Below are 19,852 nucleotides of genomic sequence, written 5' to 3' on the forward strand. Positions count from 1 at the left end.
ATATCTGTAGTGCACTGAACTACCGTTGTGGGTATAGGTATGTAAGTATGGTTGAAAAAACCTGATGTATTCTAAAATGAGGTGTAAGGGGTGCAGTCATTCTTTTTTTTGCCTATATATAAATAATTCTAATAAAGCAGCAAGCTCTTTTGTTATTATTTGAGCTAACAAAGTACAGTCATGCTGGAATAAATTACATTCAACATCACAAATTTTGAAGAACATGTTGAACTATCTCTTTGACAGCAGAAAGTGCTTCTAAGCAAGTTGGTTTAATTTCTCGAGGAGGAAGCAAAAATCCGTAAGTTCCTGTGTCCCGAAGCTCAATGGTAAAAGAATATTTAATGCCAAGATCGTAAGCCCAGTCATCTGAACCTCCAGGAGCTAAATCTATGTGAGGAAGGGAAAATAGATAAGTTAACTGAAACCAGAACTTCAGTTTTCTGTTCCAAAGCTGTCTTCTGATGCCAGCAAGGATATGCTGTCATGCCTATTGTTGTAGTAAGGTCATACTTACAAATTGTTTGTGCACCTGCACCAGGTCTGTAGGTTTTCTTCGTTGTCCTCTTTATAGCTGTAGCTGCTTTCTTTGCCAGACTTTCCTGAAATTAAACAAAACATTATTAGCTTTATAGCCTTGTGATAATAGTAAATACATATGCAGTTAGGATTTACTTACATTGTGCTCTGGATCTCACATTAGTTAAATACGCTTATAAAAGGCTCTAGAAAACCCACAGAAGGTAGTTAAAATTTTCAGCATATGCCCGTGCTACAGATTGCGTTTCTGCTCTAGCTAGATAAAAAATACAGATGAGACCTTACCACCACTTTGGGCAGAAAACTGTTGTCAAACCATTTGTTCCCACTTGTCTCCTATTTTTACTTTTCTGTCACAGTATTTAAGTCACTGTTGATTTATGTAGTATTGACAAAAACAGCAGAAAAAGATTTTCATTGAGGGAATTCTACTCTTAAGCCATGGAGACTTAAATGCCCAGAATTAGTGCCTCTCTTTCTGCTTTACAGGGAAGGAGTCACAAAGGCATTATTACTGTTCACTCACAACTGCATTTTTTTATTATTGCAGTATATAAAACAGTTTGTTTGAGGAAAATAAACAGTAACCAAGACAGCATAAGAATATATGTTGTCTGGAGTTAGTTCGTTCTATACTTACATTACTGGATTTTTTTCATTTCTTCTGAACACACTGGCACTAGTTACCGATGGAAATGCTGTATTGGACTGTCTGGGGTTTTGTCTAACGAAGTAGGATGCTTCCAATGCATTAATTGTGTATTTTTTGCAGTATCTCTTACCTATACAACTTTTTTTTCATAAAATGTTTTTTTAAAATATGGCTTTTAAAAATATAACATGTTAAGTGACATGGGAGATACATGAGGTTGAAAAGCAGTAAAAATGACAGCAGTGTGTGCAAATGTCAATCCTGTGTCTTTATAAACTCTCTTACTGTCAGTCCTTATGTCATACAGCGTATGAAATGACCTGTCCACCTCAGACGTGCACTGTCTTCCCATACGGCAAATCCTAAAGCCTGCAAACCTGCTTTCAGGTTGCCTTTACGTGATTTCTGCTCCTTTCTTACTGCTAGGCAGGAGCCCTTGCTGCAAATAAAAGAGTTCGTTGCCTCAGCACTTGGAGCTTAGGAAACACCAAAAGTGGGGTAGGAAGTGCAGGAGAGGGAATTCCTTGCTCTATGGAATTTTATGTCTTTACATAAGAAGAACATGACAAAGGTGTCCACCTAGTCTTGTGGCTTGATTAATCTGTGTTAGCAAATTCCATTTTAGCCTGGATATCCTTTCCAGATCCAGACAAACCCAGAGTTTCATGGTAAGTGGGAAAAAGCAGCAGCTACTTTTTCTGTTTTGAACTCTGTCGGTCTTCTAGGAGAGTTTTTACTGTGCGATTCAGTGGCTCAAGAATGTAAAGTTCTACATAGGCAGGATATGTTTTCCATCCTACCATTAGGACCATTTTAAATAAGCGTCCCTAGCAAAAACCTTAATAAAAGTAGCAAGTGTCCACCAGAATACCTCACTGCTTAGATATGTGGAGGGTATTTTTCAGAGTTACACACCCAAGTAATTTCAGAGTTTGTGTAAACCATACAACATAAAATCAGGAGTTTGCCCAAATATCTTTTCAAGGTGTCCAAAAAACTGAGACTCTGCTGTTTTGGCAGCAGCTTCAACATACCAGGGGTTGTTGATGTGTTATCAAACTGGAATAAGTATTTTCATTTTTCCATAGTCTTCAGAAGAAGCTTGCTGACTTGGACACTGCTAGGCCAGCCCAAACTTCTTTAAGTTCTTAAAAACATCAAGAGAAATCTCTTTTCGTAATTCTTGATGCTCCGAGCACTGTGACTCCCTCATTACAAACCTCACCAAGCAGGGTAAGAAATTCTGAAATAAATGTGAAACTTCAGGAGATGGGAAGACTTACCAGCTCATCATGGTCTTTGCTTTTGTCCATTGTGTAAGAATATGGAAACAATACCAACTGGGAGTAAGAGTGCATGGTTATGTAGGCTTTAATGATGTCTTTGTGATCTCTGACAAAGCGAGCCACGGCTTTCACTTCAGGTTCAGACTCTGGGTAGGGTCCACAGTAAGTCTCCTGACATTCGTAGGGAGAAGCTCCTTCCCCTGTAACAAAAAAGTGCACAGTGTTACTCGTTACCTTCTTCCCTTCTGTATTTCTGTTTGTCTAATGAAAGAGCAGAGTATGATGCTAATACACAAGAAATCCTGGACTCCGCGATGCTATAGGAAGAACTCTTATGCCTGTAGAAATCAGTGCGAGCCTACTAGGATTTCTCACCTACTAGACTCTCGAAAAAAAATGGAGAAGGTGAAGAAAAAAAAATTATTCAAAGACTGGATAAAAAGTCTTAGAGGAGAGGATGAAGATGCTCCATTTAATTCATCAAGAACAAGATTGTGAGATCCCTTCTTAAAATCTAGGAGTGCTACAGGAAAAAGGCAGTTCTAAGTGATTATTTAATCTTGGGGAAAAGCAAACTGCCAATTGGAAGTTGAAGAAACATAAAGTGAAGGTTTTTAAGAATGAGTAAAAGTAGGCACTGGCACAAGTTACCAAGACGACAACTACGATTCACCATTTTTGCTATCTTCAGAATAAGACCAAATAACTTTCTGGAAGCAGCCAGGATCTTTAGTGTTAAATGTCAGCTTTTCACGTTTTAATAAATTTTGTAAATTTTCCCCTTTGCTACTATCTGTAGTTTAAATGGACATTTTATCCTTAAATCTTATGCAGGAATAAATCTCACTGAGTATTTTAACACCCACAAGACTTTCTTCATCCCTGGGCATTGGGACACTTTAACAGATGTTCATCTCCAGAAATCAGTAATGCCAGTTACATCTGCAGCGTAGCAGCCCTGTAGAAGCAACACAAGCTATTATCATATGATGCGGGAGAGAAGGAAACATCTTCTGGTGCCATTGATATCTAGAGTAGATCTATAGCATGGCACAAAGTAGTGGGGAGCATATCTGGACCCCCAAAACCCTTAAAAAAATTTTTATATATATATATATATATATATATGTTTTAGTTAATTAAAAGTTGCAAGGCTCCGTACAGGTGTATTTGGGTAAAATGTAGTTGTGATAGACAGAAAGACTAGGTGATATGGTGGTACCTGGCTGTCAGTGTTAAGAATAAACCTGTGTTTTCATGCATTCAACTGTTCCACAGATCCTGCAAGCCCCTTTATAGTATCAATGGCTGAAAAGAAATCCTCAGAGGACCTACATCCTTGTGTGACACAGCAGAAGAAGCAGAAATAATACAGAGAAGAGAGCAGGCTGTGGGAGTGAAGTGGCAACAGAGACACTGAGTCTGCGAGATGGAGACTGGGAGGTCAGAAGCAAGGGTACTGGGGCAGGGAGGGCTGTGGTACATTTATGTTCTGGGATATACGTATAAGCCTTAACGTTTCTGAATTGAGAGGGATTTCACAGACAGTCCATGAAAATTCATGCACATGCAAATACAAACAATTCCTGGCATCTATGCAAAACCATGCAAAAGTGGCAGAAAGGGAATGTTAAATTTTACAGTGTTCCATTTTGCGCAGAAGGGAGTACTGTCCAAGGAAAAAGGCAATGCAGAACTTGTTGGCTGGCAATCTTGGATGAATGTTCTGTCTGCTTTCCTAAATTCTTGATCATACTGAGAACAGCCAGCTAAGGAAATGATACGGAAAATGTGGAGAAAAATTTAAGTCCAGGTTCCAGTCAAATTTAGTTCCACAGAGCAAAGTCCAAGTTAGTGCATTGCATTTAGAGGTGTAATTTTGCTTTTTATTGGTATAATAGAAAAACGTAAGGTATCAGTGCATTTAGTATATTTTGCTTTTCATAAAAACCATGAGGGCTTTGTTCATAAAGTTCATAAAGTTGTTATCTGAGCAGCTGAAGAGGAAAAATGGATAAACATTGCGGTACATTTCTAATTAAATGCATAGATCTAAAACCTGGAATTTTGCAGTGGCACAAAGCGTATTCACAAGCAAATCTGAAGCCAGTGGAAGTCTGAACATTTGGCACCCCTGACAAGAACTCTTCTCTGTTTAAAAGTATGTGAGTAAAGATGAAATTGTAGGTTCCCATGCATTTGTAGTAATTTCCTGTGAGCACAATTGTGTTATTGTATTCAACTGACACAGCTAATAATAATTACAACAGTGTTATAAGGTGATAAAACTCCAGCTTGGTTCTTCTGAGGATCCTGTTGAACTCCTGGTGTTTCACACAGCTACAGCAACAATGGAGATTCTACAGTTAATATATTCTGGATCAAATCTGTTCAACCATTGCTATCTGTTGCTAATGTATCTGAATCAGTGTAAAGAATATTTTTATGCTAATTAAGAAAAACAGGATTTTGTTTTTCAGCATTTTACTGACTGCATAACTAAAAGAAGTAGAAACCTAGGGAGATCCTATCTGATCCTATCCTATCTGCAATCATCTAAGTTATTGCAAGCACCTGACTTCAGTGCTTAGGTTCATCTGTACAGTTTTTTCTAATGACCCTGCAAGGTGCTGAGGCTTCTTTCTTCTGTGTTTTCAACCATGTCTAAGAGAGCAGCGTAGCATGGCTGAAAACAGTATGAATACTTCCCTAGTTACTCAGGTAAGATGTTCTGCTTTTGCCCTGTAAGAAGGGGTACATTTTGTCCAAAGACTTATTTAAAGAGGAAGCACTTTCTAATCTACCTGTATTCTTCTGCTCTTTGTAAAGTAGAATAATTTCTCTGCTTCAGAAGTTGTTCACCACCAAAAGTGCTTGACAAGTTGAATGCACTACATTACATAACCTTTCCCAGAAACTAGTATCTGTATCACATAGTTTTTTGCTTTTATTCCTTCAGACTTCTCCAAGTTCTGTCTTCATGATGTATTTATTCTGAATATTGCTTTAAAATCTATGTATTTGGTCCCCATCTTCATAATTTTGAGACTGAAAAAATGTGTGTTTTTCGCCATATAATAGCCACGGATGGTAAACAAACATCTTTAGTCCCAGTTTAGCAATGGACTAAAATGACTGAAAGTCATACAGGACATTAGTGTCAGTACTGAGTGAAGCCAGATCTGATCTATAGGGTAACATTTTAAGATAGCTGTTCTACAGACTATTGAAAACCTGTCAAGTACTAAAGTGCCTGCGGGTAAGTAAATGTGATATAGCCTTGACAGCAAACACTGAGAGCCAAAAAATCTTGGTCAGCTAGGCATTACTAGGATGACTGAGGTGTTCAGTTCATACAACATGGTGGAGCATCTACTCAACTGGATGGCGCAACAGGCCACGGGTGACATGGCAAGGGCCACCTCTTCCCTCTCTCCTCCTTCCCACCAATAGCCTGTACCAGGTGTGTCATGGTGTGATGCACGAGACAGGATCCAGGCTCCTGGTCCCCTCTCTCTTGTCATTGTGCCGGGAAGAGGTTAGTCCCTGGTGTGGCATCTGGGGAGGAAAAATCCCGAGTCCCAACAAAAAGTGTCTCAAGTTGGGGAAGTGTTCACTGGTTCACAACAGATATTCAGCTGCATTTGTCTTTATATCAAATACCATATACTATTTGTGAAATGGTAAATGAAAATGTTTTCAAAATAAAGAATTTTAAAGGCTAAAAGTGAGGCAGGGGTACAATGGGAAGGTGAAGATGTCATACCACACCAGCGCGCATCAAAATTCCTGTTCATGTCAGTACCGATGCACTTGCTGTTACCATGCGATGAACGGCTTTTTCTCCACAGCCGATTCTATGGAAAGAGACACACAAGCCACGTTCAGGGAAAAAGCTGAGAAAAGTGATGCACCATCTCACTGGTTAGTTAAATGTGACTTCCCACTTGTGCCTCTACAGGTCATGGGCCAATGAAGAGGCAGAAGACCAAGGAAGATCATAAAACCACAACCTCATTGCCAGCAAGGGTGGATGATAAAAGGAAATGTTGGGTAGAATAAGAAGTGGTCACATCTAATCTGATTTCAATGGATTTGGACTGTGGAAGGAGGGGAGAAGACATACAGTTTGGCCAGGTATGTGAGTTCAGGAGTCCAAGTCCAACCTTTCTGTAGGCATTGCTGACAGCATGCGGAAAGTTGGAAATTTGGTGTGCAGCTGTTGAGGTGTATATGCATAGTTACCCAAATGTCAGCCAAGCTGGGCTGAAGATTGAGTGAGTAAAAGAGTGGAGATATTTTTTTTTTAACTTGAGTGAAGGATCTAAAAATCAAAGAACCATCTCAATGGCTTTGAATTCCAACCAATAAATAAAATCTTGGACAAAAGATACCTGTTGTACTTTCATTTCTCTGAAACAAAAAGTATTCAGAGAACGGGGCTACCTTGCAGGAGGAAGGAGTGAGTTACTGGCTGTGCTCTGCGTGATACAGCACGCTGTTCAGCTTGTGCGGGATTGTGCCACTATTTGTAATCTTGCTGCTGAAGGCTGACACAGGCGTTCCCTGACACCGGGAAGTATTAAAGTCCCAGGATGAAATTCTGTCATTTCCAAATGCATTTCCAGCAGCTTGGAAGACACAAAGGTACTGTCAGTGCCAATTAGTTGCAGCATTTTTTGTGGTCTGTAGGGCAGAGATGCAGAAATTCCAAGCACAGATTAAGAGTTTGGGGTGTGCAGTTCCAGGATGGAAATGATGCCCTAAGCATGCACACTGATAGTTCCCATAAATAGCACATCAGCACATTGCACAGCCTGTCAAAAAAGCCCTACGTACAGAGGGATGGCTCCACGTGTACTCATAGCCGTCCACATTCATCACAGGCATGACGTAGAAATCAAAGTGCTCCAGAAGTGTTGTCATGGTCTGATCTCTCTCACGCATGTGGATTGCCTGTAAAGCACAGGGGAAACTTATTAAAAGCATTCATAATAGTGGTTTTCTTACCTTCCTAGAAAGGCACCTGATGGCATATGTAAAATAATTGTGCAATTATCAGACCAGTCTGCCTCCTGATAGAGGCACATCACATCACAGAAACTGCTAAATAGCAAAGGAGCTCTTCGGTTTGAAGTGCCAGGGAGAGGGTAGGAATTGAACTGATAGAGTCAATCAGGTACACTGCAGTCCTTTAATGTTAATAGGTGGTCATGAGATAGAGTTGAAGCCTATTAATAGGAAGATTTGAGCTTTTGCTGCTTGTATAAATGATAGGAACACTCCCTCCCACCAAAAGTACCACAAAAGTAGCATAAAATAAAGCAAGCCCCAAAATAACAAGTAACATTTCAAATGGCTGCTGTATGTAATGTTATTTCTTCTGTTGCATTGTGAGTTCAGTGCACGTGTGTGCCAAGAGCCAGTAAGATCTACATTGCTAATTTTGCCTCACAGCCTATTTTGAATGTTTCAGTGATACCTAGGTTGGTTGTTGGTCCACAACACAGGGATAAATTTTAACCTAGATAAGTGGTTTTGTTACTATTAGAATAGACTAAGTCTTTAATCATGTCTTTTTTTTCTTAGTGCCATACTTAAACCACCTTCTTTCATTTTAAATCCTTCCTAGTTTTCTTCAGGCAATGGACTTTCTCTGACTAAATTTCTACAGTCATAGCGACAAAATTAAATGATAAAGAGTGGACCCATTATAAAGAATGCCTAGGATTTGCTAGAGAGAGCTAGTGATTTTAATGTGTGTGTGCAGACTTGTATTAATGTCAGATTTTAGAATGTTATTTCATGAAGTGATATAGAAATAAAATTTGAATTTAAAACACGTAAATTAGATCAAGGGGCTGGAGGACCTAAATGTTCAGCTTGTTACTTCTGAAAAATGCTGCAGGGACCTGTCACTGGCAAAGTGACAGCACAGCTGGTAATTATTTGGAGCAGCATGAAAAGGGCAAATGCATTTCTCTCCAAGGGAACCTTGAAGGCTGGGATTATCAGTGGGTCACAAGGTACACTCAGCTGTATCTGTCCCCAACTCCTGCCATCTCCTTTCAAATGTTATAGTCATTGAGGTTTTATAGTTGTGACGGAGGACAGAAATAAAGACATTTCTTATTATTATCATCATCATCATTATTTAGTTCCATGACGGCCAAACCATAACTCATGTTTCAAGGACTCATCTATGTTGTTTCTCTGGCTACAGTACTGGTGACTGTGAAGTCTCAATCTCATCTAGATTATTTTTACTGTGAACTTAGCTTTTGTGAAAAAATAACAGTAAATAATATCTCAGGACATTAACTGAGCAAGCTGGGCAACCTTGTCTGGGGCAGAAAGACTTTAGGAGCCTTTTCCTGGTCCCTACTAGGAACTGGGCCAGCAGCTCAGCATAATGAGTTGAGCAAAGATGCCTTAAATTCAAAAAGACCAAGGCAACATATGTTAAGAACCGGGTGCAAACCATGGATGTTGTGTCTCTTGGTATACCTTTGGTCACTACCCTGAGCAGTGTAGATATTAAAGGTATTAGAGATCAGATGTGACCATTGGTCTGCGGCTGCATATCAAGGCAGGTCGGGCTAAGCCCCTACTACAGTCTCATCCCATCAGTGATTTACTAGTTTCCATGAACCGGTACTATGCGTCTGGGCAGTCGTTGGTCGTGTTCCGCAGGTCTGAAATGAGGGTGTCTCTAGCAGGGATGGTACCTTCAGAAGAAGGTGGCTTGTGTGGCATCATTCTTTGAATGAGGCAGATCCAGAAAAAAGCAAGAGCACAAAGAGAAAATGTGGAAGCAGGAGGTAGAGGAGTGGTAGTAGCAGACGCAGCAGCAGGTGACACAACACAGCAAGTGCTAAGTAGAGATTGCTGGTGTGCATGCTGGTGTGGAGCTATGCCATGCCTGGAGCAGACAAGTGTGGGCTACCTATTGCTCTAGGAAGGCAAGTAGGGAAGAGCCAAGGGTTGTAGGACAGCTTGAGCTCACTCTGGGTGTCCTCTGATCTACTCCAGGCAGTGCCAGCTGGAGTAATATGGGCATGAGCCACCATGTGCTGCATGACCCAGAGCCATGATCATTCCTTGGATCCATGTAGCAGTATAGACATAGCCCTAGCAGATTACCAAATACTTGCTTTTCCTGGCGTGCCCTCTCCATTCCTGACTGTTCATAATTGTAAATGTCTCTGTTGAATTTGCTGCACATACTTTGAAGTTTCTTTCATACTTGAGAATACATCTGAGCTCTTTTTCATTTGATCCATATGACTTTCTGTCTCTCTCGCACCCCCCCCCTCCATCTACTGACACACACACGTACATGCACACACACTCACCTGCTGTGCATGCAGCTTAGGCGCAAATCTCATGTGTTGGTGTTGTGGAAGTAAACGCATTAAGACTTTTTGCAGCTTAGAGCGCAATTGGAAAGAGAAGGTGGATGGCATCAAGATTTTTTGCTTTGCTTTGAAAATGGTAATCAAATGTGATTAGCTACTCACATGGCCTATGAACCACAGGCAAAAAGCAGGAGAAATCCATTCTCTAGCGTGGATACCACAGTCAATCCATATGGCACTTTTGGATATTTCCTGGCTTTTAGAAAGCTGACAAAAGAGAAATTGTATTAAATTGTCACCGTTGTAAAGTGTACCACATAGAAGTGGAAGTGAAAAAGGTAACCCAGATGGAAGAAGCAGCATCTGTCTTGTAGGGAGAGCTTAGACAGATACTGGGCCAGGATACTGCTGTCGGGTCCATTTGCATACAGTCACAGTGCCATATCCAGAGTGCTTGCAGCAAGCTCCTAACATAGACACCAAGACTACAGCAAGACCTGAGGTCAAGTGAGTAGATCACTAACTATGCAGGGCAACAAACTAGATTGGCTTCGTAGTCAACAGAGGAAGGTATCTACCCTGCCAGTGTTTCATGCCTTTGGACGATGGCCTAGATGCGATAACTTTTTTGTGACCCAGCAAGGAACCTAATGTGGTCAAATGCCTTTGCAAAGGTAATGCACCTTACTAGAAGAACTTAGGAAACTTCTAAAAAACACAAACCCCATCACTTGCTTACATTAGTACTTGGAAAGTTTTTGCAGTAAGTCACAGTTGTACCTTCAGAACATAAAGTGGTCGTTTTTCATACGATGATCCAATATATATTTTCTGGAGGAGGTCAGAATGGACTCTCACAACTTCTTCCATCCAATGATATATCTGCAAGAATGAAGTTAGTGAATAGATCTCCTCCCTATTGTTTTCCTTCATCCCTGAAAGTAGTCTAGACTTAAAATTAATTCTTCCTCCCAAAATCCTGCCTCTTTAGCTGATGGGAAAGAAAAACTACCAATTCAGCCCACTTGCCTGACTCTAATTTCTCTTAAAACAAATAGTAAGATACAGTCACAACACAGTCCAAGTATAGCCCTGAAATTCCTCTTTAGTTCTCTTTCGTTAAATTATTATTCAGTTCGTATTTTAAATATTTATATGTTATTTTGCAACTTCATTTTGCTTCTGTATTTACTGCATTTGAATGGCAGCTTGAGGCAATACATGTATGAGAGATTTTGTCTGGTGCTTCTTTCTTTCTCTAGGAAGGCATTACAGTAAATACAACTCAATGGTTGAGCAAAACAATGGTAATTACCTGTTGATGATTTCTTTCCCTATCTCCTTTCTCAACCATGAGACAAATTTCACCCCTTGAATCTACAGAGGATTACAACAAAAATATCTTACTTCTTTCATCGAATGGTAGTTTTCATAGTATGATGAAGAGCTGCGTGGGTTGACTGTGTCATTGATAGTCTGTTTCTCAATAAGTCCTTGAACGTCTGCCATCGTGACTCTGAATAACAAAGAAAGAGCACAACCTCCTGTTAAATAAATGACAACCTTACAGAAACATTCATGACAACAAATTAAAAATACATACTTGTGGTGGATGGTCAGTTGCCTTAACTGAGCTTTTATGCTATTTATGCTGGATGCCCTGACATAGAAATGGACTTCTCTGTCCTTCCTGATGTTTTCAACCACAACAGGTTGCCAGAGAATGACCTGCAAAGTTTCCAAAAAAATTTTATTTTTTTTACCGAGGAAAGAAAAAATATTCTTACTAACATTTAATAAGTATTTTGAAAATAATCAAAGCATATGTTTTCAATTTAAGACACCCCTTGTAACAAGCAGTTTAATGTTCCCTGTGTTGTGTTATAGCATTCTGCTACTGCTGGAAATGAAATGTGTGTATTTAAGAAATGTTTATAATGACTTCTGCACATAAATTCATAAATCAAGAAAAAAGACAGGAACATAACCTTTTCTGAGATAGTATTTCTAGTATAATAGATATATTTAGCTGGTTATTATGTTACATGTTTTCAAGTCTGCTGAGACTTATTTTCCCTGAGGGTATTTGGAGAATTAATGAAGATCAGACCAGTCTTTGTAGTTATTGTATTCGCTGATGACTTTGATCGGGGAGGAAATAAATGCCAGAAGGGGTTTGAATATAAGTCAAGTTGAAGCAGCAATACAGAGATTAGAAATGGGAGGAAAATAAGAAAATGAGATCCTTCTTGGTAAAATTAAATCTTTTACAATAATAAAATCGGAAGCCAACATATTCAATAAAAGACTGAAACTTTAGAACCAATAATACCAAAAGATCTAGGGGTGACAGTAAGCAGAAAATCAGGCATGAATTTACAATGTGAAAAAGGTCAACATAATTCTTGGATGCATTTTTGAAGTCATACAGCTTGAAGTCACCAGACAATAGGGTTTATTTTTTTCCTTTCTGGTGCAGTTGCACCAGGAATATTATATTTGACTTAGGGCACCATGTTTCCAGGCATGTATCAGCTGTCAGCTGTTTACCTCACTCATTTCTCAGAGAGAACGTGTCTGCAAAATCATACAGGAAACTCATCCATGCTTTTAATCAAGACTTTGGAACAATAAATGGTAAAACATTTGGCCCCTGGATATATTAGTGCAATGTGCTATACAAGTGGCTGAGCTAGTCTCGGTGTAGCCATCTCAGACATTATTGGCAGGGTAGCGACAGCATCGCATGGCTCAGCTTCGTTTGGAAAACCCATCCAAGAAGCAAGCTGGATGCTTAGCTCCCCAGCACCAATTTTCCTGTTGCCCTGGCTAGCCTGCTGTCTGCACGGATGTGCACCCGTTCAGATTTAGTTTCTCTTTGGTGTAGGCATTCTTTGAATTGGCAGTGAGGAAAATTAAGGAACTCTGGATTGACACAGCGGAGGTGGCAGAGGAGCAAAGAATGGGGGTAAATGGGAAACTTTGATAATGCCGGTGATTATTGGTCTCCTGACCTATCATCAGCAATGGTCAGTACCGCCCCAGGGGCAGCTACGAAAGACTCTGTTGTAGATGTTCCTGTGTCTGGGTCTTCTGATGGATGCTACATGCAATGTGTGTGCTGTAAGAGCAAAGCATTTCCTTTGTTTTAAGTTTTTGCTTTCCAACTTTTACAGGAGTAACAACTATAATTAGTGGGATAATTCTTCTTGTAAGATGCTAATTTTCAATTGCTTCTTTTGCTAGATTGTAACCATTAAAATTTGTTGGGAGGTACAGTTTGTGTCTTCCCTTTCCCTTTCCCTTTCTCTTTCCTTTTCCCTTTCCCTTTCCCTTTCCTATTGCCTTTCCTTCTCCGATTCCCTTTCCCTTTTCTTGCCCAATTTATAGCCATGGGAAAAAAAAATGGCCATTTTATAACCCTTGAAAAATGTTCAGTTTGCATATTCACATAAGTGACTTGGTAGAAACCACCACATGCTCTCTCTGCACTGAATGCATCGCAGTTGTTGTTCATGACTTCTTGGGGCTCCTGTGTACGAGAAAGTGAAGAATGACAGTGGTGAGGAAAAGATGGAGGAGGGCAGGTTTATTTTGGTACAGCAAAGGAGATGGATATGTGAGTTGACTTGTGGAGGTGGAAAAGAGCAAGGAAGGTTATCAAGGTTTGTGAAAACTGAAGGGAAGGGTCAGAAGAAGGGGCAGCAGAAGACTAGTAGGATTTTGGGCTGGACATAAAATGAATAGGAGCCAAGAAAGACAGAGAAAGACTGGGCATAGACACCATTAAAAGCTCTCAGTCATCTGAGACACATCCTCAGTCATCCTGTAAATTATGTTGGTTGAGGGAATGGTTACACCTTTGTTGCAAAGTGTTGGCTTCAAACTGGGAGGGTGTGATTGGACAAATGCTTTTGAAGAGGAAGAGATGCCTCACTTTAATTAAATACTCTATTCTTTAATGAACGACAGAAGTAATAAAAAAAAAAAAAGTATTGCTTAAGAGATTTTTGTCTCCTAAATGCTACTGTAAGAAAAATACCACAAAAACCCAGACCTGATCTTCAAAGCTCTGCAAGTCATATAGGTCAACATTGCATTGGTCTAAAGTGCTGAGTTTCCCTAGCAAATGTATTTCTACTTACTGTGTGTTGGTGCTTTGCCAATTTTGCAGTGTCTTAATACACAAAATCAATTGCAGAAATCTGAGCTCTGATACAATGCACTACTGTAACATTATGAAGGAGGGGTCTCCTCATGTAAAACAGAAGGTAGCGGAGCAATGAAAACCAAGCATTTTCTGAGTTGCTGTACTAGGAGGAATGAAAGTGGGCTAAATCTTTCTCCGGGGGTGGTGGAAGGAAACAGTATTAGTGCACTTTAGGGAAGAATTTGGCCTAGAGACCAGAGAGACAGAGGGATCTGTTTACCTCAGTGGTGTTCAGTAAATCCTGAAGGGCTTCAACCTGTTTGTCTGTTTGTGGGAGAGCCCACAAAACTTCATCCCTGAAAAACAAGGGTATTTGGGTAAAGCACAGGTACTTGCAACTACTCTAGGTCACGCAAAAGTAGAGAAGCAGGCTTGGCCTCTCTCCTCTTCCCTGGCTTGGCTGCCGTAAACTCAGAAAAGATTCAATAGTGAGGATGCTGAGTGAACCCTGTTCCAGCCTCTGCTTCTGCCAATCAGTAAAATCCACGAAAAAGATGGTGAAGGGCTTTGGTAGCCAGTATCTACTGCTGGACTCTGAGGTCGCTCCTGGGAGCTGGCACCAGCGCAACAGCAACCAGCCCTAGCTAATCTGGAGCGCAGCAGCACCGGTGGAAAACGAGCCTCCACCAGGAAGACAGCTCTCCTGTTCTCCCCTGACTTTCTCGGTCTCAGTCACTGTTCAGCAGAGACGTGAGCCCTCCCAGTCTGGCAAAAGCCAAACATGAGGTTTTGTACATGTGCAGAGGCTACTACCATTATTGTTCCTACTCCTGTCCGGCTTTTCTCATCTCCTTATTTCTGTCCCTCTGCCAGGTATGGATTCAGTTGGTCTATACCACTGTCTTCCCCCTCTTTGCACAATAACTTATATTCCCCTTCTACTTGAAACCCATGGTCCAGACGTGTTGTACGCAAGGTGGCACTTCCCAACTACTCCATGCCTGACCCCACCATTGGTGACAGAAGTGAAATTCACTTTCTGGATGGAAAAAATACCACTTTGCATTGTAAATCCAGCCCTGATCTTCAGTGCCCTGCAAGTCATGTAGTTCAAACTTGCGTTGGATAGATAATTAAAATATTTTGTGTGTGTAGAAGGAGGAGACTCAGGGGAACGTCAGACCCCTGTTTCCATTTTCTGGGCTGGGGTGGCTCTCAGCACTCTGATCGTGTGGATTTGGTGTGAGTGCATAAACCAGGCACTGTGGAAGTCCCTGCCAGCCCTGTCTGCAAAGATTGTTCTGAAAAGAAAACAGGCAGGGCTCTCAAAACTGGTGTTTTCAAGCTGCATAACATGATTGTCACAACTCATTGTCATGACTGATTTCAAGCAAAGACCTGACAGCATCTGGCAACCAGGTGATTCATCTTTTCTACTTTTAGCCAGGCTCCAAGCAATCACTGTTGTTCCTCATGCAGAACCAACAATATGCCAGCCCTATTTTTGCCTCCACCATCATTTGACAGAGCATCAAAAAGCAATCAGGGGTAGGCAGGGTTGGCGGTTTGCCTATTTCTTTAGGCATCTGTTTGGGGCTACTTTAAAAGTGAATTTGTCTTCTCGTATCCTGGGAAGCCTTTTCACAGGGGAGACCAGAAAAGGGTGGCTGCATCTGGTTTCATCCTATGATTCCTACAGCCTGAGATTACCATAATGAGGAAGCTGGTATGTGCTTGTACCCCACCATTTGCTGCACAAATATTTCAGCTGAGTGTGGTAAGTACTGGACCGGTGGTAGCTACCAGAGATTCCTCTTATAGCTCTCGTTGGTAGGACCTGAATACACTGCACAAGCTGATCCAAGTTCTGCCCTTGCTCTTCTAGTCGTGTTTAACATGGGAAGTATTAACAGCCGAAATTGTAGTCGTTGGGCTTCTCAGTTCTTCTGCTTTGATTTGTCATTATACCCTCTTTCATCTGTCTTCTGCCCCACTCCTGTTAGAAAACACCCAGACAAAAGCTCTAATTATTGCCTTTATACCAATCTCAGAAACAACCCTCTATCCCCAGCTTCCTTGCCCTGCCTGCTGCCCTGGTACGGCTGGACATGTTCATCTTGAACACACCTCTTTTCTTTCACTTTCTGTCCTCTTGCCCTGCTTCCCTGGCTGCTCTTTGAGTTTGTCCTTAAGAGGATCCCTCTCATTCCCCTCCTCCAACTTTCTGCCAGGGTCCCACTGGACTTTGTCACTGTTTCCCATCTCTTTCTCCTCTCCCTCTTATTTCTGGGTAAATAGAATTCCAGCTGCCATCCCCACACTACAGTGCTCACGTCTTATCCTGTAGTTATGACAGAGTGAGTGGGATGCATTACGGTTCATTTTAGCTGGTTTTGATATCTTCATCTGAGCTAATCACTGTCTTAATAAAGAAACAGGCACTTTCAGGGTCCGGTTAATCTGAGCTAATTTAGATGTATGTGCTAAACTGGAATGAATTATAACCTAAATACACATATTTTTCTGCACTAGCTGTACAGGAAGGTGAAGGGGACTTGTTCCTATGCAGAACTATGCAGAAAGCCTGTATAGTCAGGTGAATCCCATCCAGGGACCCTGGCCACCATCTCACAGATAGACATACACCAGTGCCAGTTCTCTGCAGGCATCTCTGTCTCTTCACCTCTCCTCTCCATTGCATTTCTCAGTCACTAGGAAGGCCGTCAGCATCACGTACCACACAGACCCACCAAAACAAGCCATCAGCAGGGATGCATCTCCCCGTCCTCATAGCCTGGCTTCATTTAAACCTTGCACGTTCTTTCTGACTAACGTCTCCAGAAGAGAGACCTCCCTACTTATCTCCAGCTGAACGTCTGACCCTGGCTCTCAGCAGGTAGTGTCACTGGAAGAGTGCCGCCAACACCTTCTCCTGTCCTCCTGGACCATGTAAACTGTTTGTCTGCCTGGAGCACAAATGTCTGCCTGCAGGCTCTGTTTTCTCCCACCTCGCTGGGTCTCCAACAGCCTCCAGCCTTGCCCTTTCCCTACAAGTGAGGTAGGTGTCTTTCCAGTGCCGTCAGCTCTTTCACAAGTCTCACGATGTTCGCTATTTTTTTTCGACGTCCGGATGCAGTAATCACACCGTAACCTTGCAAAGGGAAGCTTTAATACATGACCGTTAAATCCTCTGACACTAGCGCTCAAATAAAAGTAAAAAGTCAGATACAATATGTCACCTTTAAAATCTCATTATTTTAGCCATTTTCATAACCAGGGCTGGGAGGGTTAGACTCGTGCTTTCCAGTGGGAAATGCCATATTGTTCTGTAAGGGTCAGATATTCAGTGTTTTATTTAAACATGAAATAAATGAACCTTCAAGTAGCACAGAGCAATGTTGCTCAACTGAATTCACCTAAAAACTTGTTTAACTGTCCCCCCTACTATAACCCTCACACCTCCGTAGCAATCCACAACAAAATACGATTGCAACACAAACGGAGATGAAAGATCCTCTTTTTAAGGCATGAACTCACTGGTGTTCACCTGTCACAGGTCCTGCCACTGGCGTGTGGTGCGGAGTTGCAGAAGGGCTGTGAGACAAATTCACTATTTTTTGTGTAGGTATTTCAGTCCTGGGAGCAGGTTGTATTTAATCGTTATTCCTGTAGGTTGTTCAGCTTGCTTAATATCACCACATGAGGGGCTTATCCTTTTAGTTCTACCTATTAAAATATTTCAGGTTTTTAAACCAGCTGTACATGTAGAAAATAAAAGCACTTTGCCTGTCTTCATCTCTGACATATGTTCTCATGTTTTAAGAAAGCATTTGGTTTCAGGGCATTTCTGAAGTTTATCGATAGGTAACAATAAAACTGCTTCTGAAACATTGTACAAATACCAAATGGTTATTCAAAAATGATTTATGACTGGAAAAACAACCATAAAAGCTGCTTTAGAAAGAAAACAGATTGTTAGCACTTTCTGAAATGTTTTCTCTTTCTACCTCAAGAAGTAATTCATTTAAGATCTTGTTTTAAGGCAAATGAAGCAAATTATTTTTGCCCATTAAGTTTCAGAATGCCCTTTATTGGCATTCAAAAGCACTGAATGAACAGAATTGATTTGCACTTAGACCGAAAAGAGTAGTTTTAATATGATTAAAAACATAGGATTTATGGATGCAAAGAAGACTTAGAATAATTTCATTTCCTCCACCATCTATATGTTAAATTGAACCACATATCCAATTACAAGAGCAATAAATAAATGTCAACCTTTGCCAAATGTTTTCTTATGCAAGTTGGAGTTATTTTGCCTCAATACTTTCCCATCCCACTCACCACACACTAAAAGCCCAGTAGCACCAGCAGGTATTTACCTTGGAAGAGTGAAGACATGCTTCTCTTGAATCCAGATAAATAGGGTAAAAAAGAGCAGGTAAAACTTCATCTTTACAGCATCCACAATGAAACCAAATGCAATTGGAAAGCCGAGGGTTCAGGACCCACATTATTGATTTCAAAAATGTTATTTAAAGAGTGGTTAAAATTTAATACTCTCTCTCACCTCAACCCCAAGCTCCTGGTGGCTAAGTCAATACAACAGGGCTCCCTGGGGAGGTCCTGCTCATACTGATGTCGTCCATCTACGAAAGGATAAAGTACATTTTGGACATTCTCATATTGAAAAGTCACTTTTTGTCATCTCAGCTTTTGTGTCATTTCATTGCGGCTACAAACCACAGACATAAGAAAGAACACCAAGCGCAAAGTTTTTTGATCCTCTAATATTTACGGAGGTCCAGCAGCGTGCTCTGCATTCAGCACTCCTATAGCACATCACAGCCAAGCATGAAGCTGGATGAGAGGAGTGGGAGTGAGGTTATTAAGTCCAAATGGAAGAATCGTGAGCAGGAAAGCTGCATTTGCTGTCATTTGCTAGCAGAGAAAACAAGGAGCAAGCGGGACGTGATACCTACTTGCTATTGAGGGCCGTTCCTCTAGTTCAGGATGGAGGACGTCAACTGCGTCTCCATCTTCAGCAGCTGGCCTCTACCTCTTTGGTTAACACCCGATCCATCCAAGGATTTCGGATTGCTTGTGCTGCCCCGTGTCCTCTTTTCTGTGATGTTCTGACATCCATGTATTTTCCACATGTCATACTGGGTTAGCTTTTCAAGAAAAAGTACCAGTGACTCTTCATCTCATTATTATTAATTTTTGCATGCCCCAAGATTTGCCTCCCATATTTCTATCCACAGTTGTCCAGACAGGACATGCCAAAAAGCTGAATGGATTTGTCATGTCCAGAATAGATGATCTCCATCTACGTTCTGCACTTAACAGTAAATCCAACTTGGCTAGGACACAACTTATTATCATGGTCCAAGTCCTCTTCTTCCATGCACCAACATAACAGTTCCAGGCATGGCACTGGTTAACCACCCCAATGGCAGCCTTATGTGGAGGAGAACTGCTCATTTACATCGCCAGCATCAGAGCCACCGCAATATTAGCTCTTGGCTGAACATGTCGTATAGATGCGGAACCAAACCTGATATAAAAGGTTTTTCAGGCGAGTGGTCCCCAGAAACACAACATGGTTTTCTTCCAGAGGGAGTTCATTCCAGAAGAGGACTGAGGAGCGAATCAACATACATGCAATGGGGACACCAGGGAGCCAAGACCTGGGCGTGAATGGGGGAACTAAATTATTTGACGCTGTAGGTGTAGCTTAGGGTTATAGCTATACAACTGGGTGAAAAATGCCTGGGAGCAAGCCCTGGAGCTAAGGTTAAGTAACATGGACTAGAAAGCATCCACTAACCTCCTCTAAAACAGCTCTGGAGCGGTTTGGATCAGA

The 19,852-nt window shown here is 41.2% G+C and overlaps 1 protein-coding gene and 1 long non-coding RNA gene across 2 annotated transcripts; one reads left to right on the forward strand and one right to left on the reverse strand.

The window, feature by feature from the left end:
* Positions 1-132: 132 nt before the first annotated feature.
* Positions 133-18,478, reverse strand: CPB2 (carboxypeptidase B2). Its single transcript, XM_030036309.2, has 11 exons — positions 18,369-18,478; positions 14,267-14,342; positions 11,440-11,564; positions 11,244-11,352; positions 10,617-10,718; positions 9,999-10,103; positions 7,318-7,434; positions 6,245-6,335; positions 2,476-2,678; positions 518-602; positions 133-390 (listed from the first exon to the last, which is right to left on the reverse strand). Exons 1-11 carry the CDS (start codon positions 18,437-18,439, stop codon positions 206-208), a joined length of 1,269 nt encoding a protein of 422 aa, XP_029892169.1. The 5' UTR covers positions 18,440-18,478; the 3' UTR covers positions 133-205.
* Positions 3,761-6,857, forward strand: LOC115350570. Its single transcript, XR_003926502.2, has 3 exons — positions 3,761-3,921; positions 4,552-4,639; positions 6,440-6,857. It is a non-coding gene; the product is annotated as an uncharacterized LOC115350570 (long non-coding RNA).
* Positions 18,479-19,852: the final 1,374 nt, after the last annotated feature.

This window comes from Aquila chrysaetos, chromosome 14 (genome assembly GCF_900496995.4).
Source record: "Aquila chrysaetos chrysaetos chromosome 14, bAquChr1.4, whole genome shotgun sequence".
NCBI classification, from domain to species: domain Eukaryota; kingdom Metazoa; phylum Chordata; class Aves; order Accipitriformes; family Accipitridae; genus Aquila; species Aquila chrysaetos.

Bases quoted from the DNA above. Each gene is read 5' to 3' on its own strand.
- CPB2 (XM_030036309.2), bottom strand. From the start codon at position 18,439: ATGAAGTTTTACCTGCTCTTTTTTACCCTATTTATCTGGATTCAAGAG. The intron at 11,353-11,439 runs GTATGTATTTTT...TTTGTTATTCAG, and splicing joins CAACTGACCATCCACCACAA to AGTCACGATGGCAGACGTTC. The intron at 10,719-11,243 runs GTAAGATATTTT...TCATTCTTGCAG, and splicing joins ACTACCATTCGATGAAAGAA to ATATATCATTGGATGGAAGA.